The 2,321-nt window shown below is 38.7% G+C and overlaps 1 protein-coding gene across 1 annotated transcript; it reads right to left on the bottom strand.

Moving 5' to 3' along the window:
• Nucleotides 1-739: 739 nt before the first annotated feature.
• Nucleotides 740-1,854, bottom strand: LOC121979867 (polyadenylate-binding protein-interacting protein 9-like). The gene is made up of 5 exons (XM_042531852.1): nt 1,537-1,854; nt 1,060-1,170; nt 974-1,012; nt 866-874; nt 740-793 (listed from the first exon to the last, which is right to left on the bottom strand). The coding sequence occupies exons 1-5, from the start codon at nt 1,852-1,854 to the stop codon at nt 740-742; spliced, it is 531 nt and encodes a 176-aa protein (XP_042387786.1).
• Nucleotides 1,855-2,321: the final 467 nt, after the last annotated feature.

The following is a 2,321-nucleotide window of genomic DNA, read 5'->3' as shown; positions in this document are numbered from 1 at the left end:
GTATGATATGAACATGACATATTCTCAATAAATATATTTATTTAAAGATCGACTTCCTCATTTATTTTTTATTTAAATACGAGCATGACATATTCTCAGTAATTATAATATTTAAAAAAATATTACAAAATTTAAAACCTCTAATTGCTAAATTATTTATTCTCAACCAATGTTTTTATAATTAGGTGAGGCAGTTGAAGAGAATCAGAGTAAGAAGGAACTGTCAGCGAACATCAGACTCGGATCAGCCATGCTTTTAATTGTCAGGCCTCAGCTAGGGATCCAAGTGAGTGTTTGTTTGATCGTGAAAAAAATTGCAGTAACTCATAATTAATATTTTTAATAATGGTTTTGATACAAATAGGCTCTGGCTGAGATGATGGATGCCAAAAATTGTGGGGTTGCATGGGACAACTTACTTAGCTACTACATTATGCTACCATTTCTAGTTGTAATGTGCAATGGCCCATTTGACTATGTACGTGCAGGAAAGGAGGCAATTGCAGATTGAAAGAAAGAAGAACTCTTTACAAGACATTTTGAGATATCGCACTGCCCATTTCTGTGCTAGAAAGTTTGACATTATGGTAAGATTGAAATTGCATTTTAGGTAGCAATCTATTCAATGACAATTTATTAAAATAATAATAATTCAATATGAACCAGAATATATAATTAACCATGCATTCAGCCAATGGCAGTCTTCTCGCATGCTAGAAAATTTATCTTTTTGATGAAGTTAATCATCTTCAATATTGAAGGTGCAGTTCAAAGTGCTTAACAGCTCAGGGTCCTGAAACCAACTGTGGATAGCTACAACAATATGATAGCACAAATGTGAAGCCTGTGTGTTTTAAATAAGAACCACATTTACCTGAAAGAAATTTAGACACATTAAAAGCTTCATAATCTGTGCTATAGTAGAAACAATAATGTAAGATAAAAGATAGAAAAGGGAAAAAAGACTAAGAACCTTCTGCCATTCAGATTTATCCTGTTCTGGACAGAAATACTGGGAATTGATTCCCATGCAAATTTTTTTTATGAAAACTGACTCACTTGATAATCAATGTCTGATACATAAACAATTCGACTAATGCTATCTTCCCTCTCAGCTCTTCTAGATCTATCATTCGTCCTCCATCGGCGCTGATCATAGCCATTCCTCCTCTGGCAAGAATGAAAAAAGCAGGGCATTTCCATAAAAAAAAAAGGTTTAAAAACTCTGCTCTTCTATATAAAAGCAACTAAGAGAACGTGATAGTGCAATACATTTATATAATTGGAGAGGAAGAAATACCCTTCCAAAATTCAACCTCATCTACCTTCTTTTACTTCTTTAAAACGAGGAGAAATTTCCGATACAGAGTTTAAAAAAATAAAAAATAGTAATTTGGAACAGAATAAACCCAAAACCTCTGTTTGTCTCTGACAAACAAAATATTTCTTCGATCGTAGACATTCGAAATAAAGGAAACGAAATAAAACATGAATTTAACCCAAAAAGTTCTTTAAAAAAAAAAAAAAAGAAATTACTCGGCGATTAGGCTGATTATACGCCGAACAATCACTACTGGAATCCCTACTGCTGCCGCCACTGCTAGCTGGTCCATATCCATGAAAAGCACTCGCCGCCACAAAAACGGGCGCACCGGGGGAAAGCCGATCGTCGGGTTTCTGACAGCCGACGGAAGCATAATTCGAAGGGAAAAACTCCTTGGCGGACGGGTTCAATTTGGAAAGCAAGTGGGAGAGCTTCGCCTCCACCTCGTCCTGGCATTCCACCGCCGCCGCCTTCTCGCAGCGGGCGAACTGATCCTCCGCCGCGATAGCTTGCTCCGCCACACCCGCCATCCAAAAATACCAAAAATAAAATAAAATCGCGAAAAATAAACCGATCAACTCTCAACGGAATAATTTGATCGAAAACGAATATGAAATCCAAGTGATCGAGTTAAAAATATTATCAACAATAGAAGAGAGATGCCCTTCCGTGTGACTGGGTTGGTTACGCCCGCGGGATCCGAGACCATATTTATATTTATATGTAAAAATTTACATCTAAAGGGGAACTGACTCCGACCTGACGGCCACGCAACAATCGGAATGGCGGGCGACGAAACGGCGACCTGATCGGCTACCACTTCCTTCCCACGAATGAAAAGTTCATTCTCGACTATCTGGCAGATGAAGTGGATGGAAAGCCGGTGCCGTCCACAGCGGTCCGACGTCTACGGCACCGAACCGTGAAATCTTTCGAGGAACGGCGACCAAGAAGCCTACTTTTTCGCCATGAGAAAGCGCAAGAACGCTGTCGGAAG

Source organism: Zingiber officinale, chromosome 5A (genome assembly GCF_018446385.1).
Source record: "Zingiber officinale cultivar Zhangliang chromosome 5A, Zo_v1.1, whole genome shotgun sequence".
Lineage (NCBI taxonomy): Eukaryota > Viridiplantae > Streptophyta > Magnoliopsida > Zingiberales > Zingiberaceae > Zingiber > Zingiber officinale.
The sequence above is the reverse complement of the archived record's forward strand: the minus strand, read 5'-3'. Positions and strand labels throughout refer to the sequence as shown.

Coding starts and splice junctions, on each gene's coding strand:
- LOC121979867 (XM_042531852.1), bottom strand. CDS start 1,854: ATGGCGGGTGTGGCGGAGCAAGCTATCGCGGCGGAGGATCAGTTCGCC. Junction 1,171..1,536: donor ATAATCAGCCTAATCGCCGA/GTAATTTCTTTT, acceptor CATTCTTGCCAG/AGGAGGAATGGCTATGATCA. Junction 1,013..1,059: donor TATCAGACATTGATTATCAA/GTGAGTCAGTTT, acceptor ATCAATTCCCAG/TATTTCTGTCCAGAACAGGA.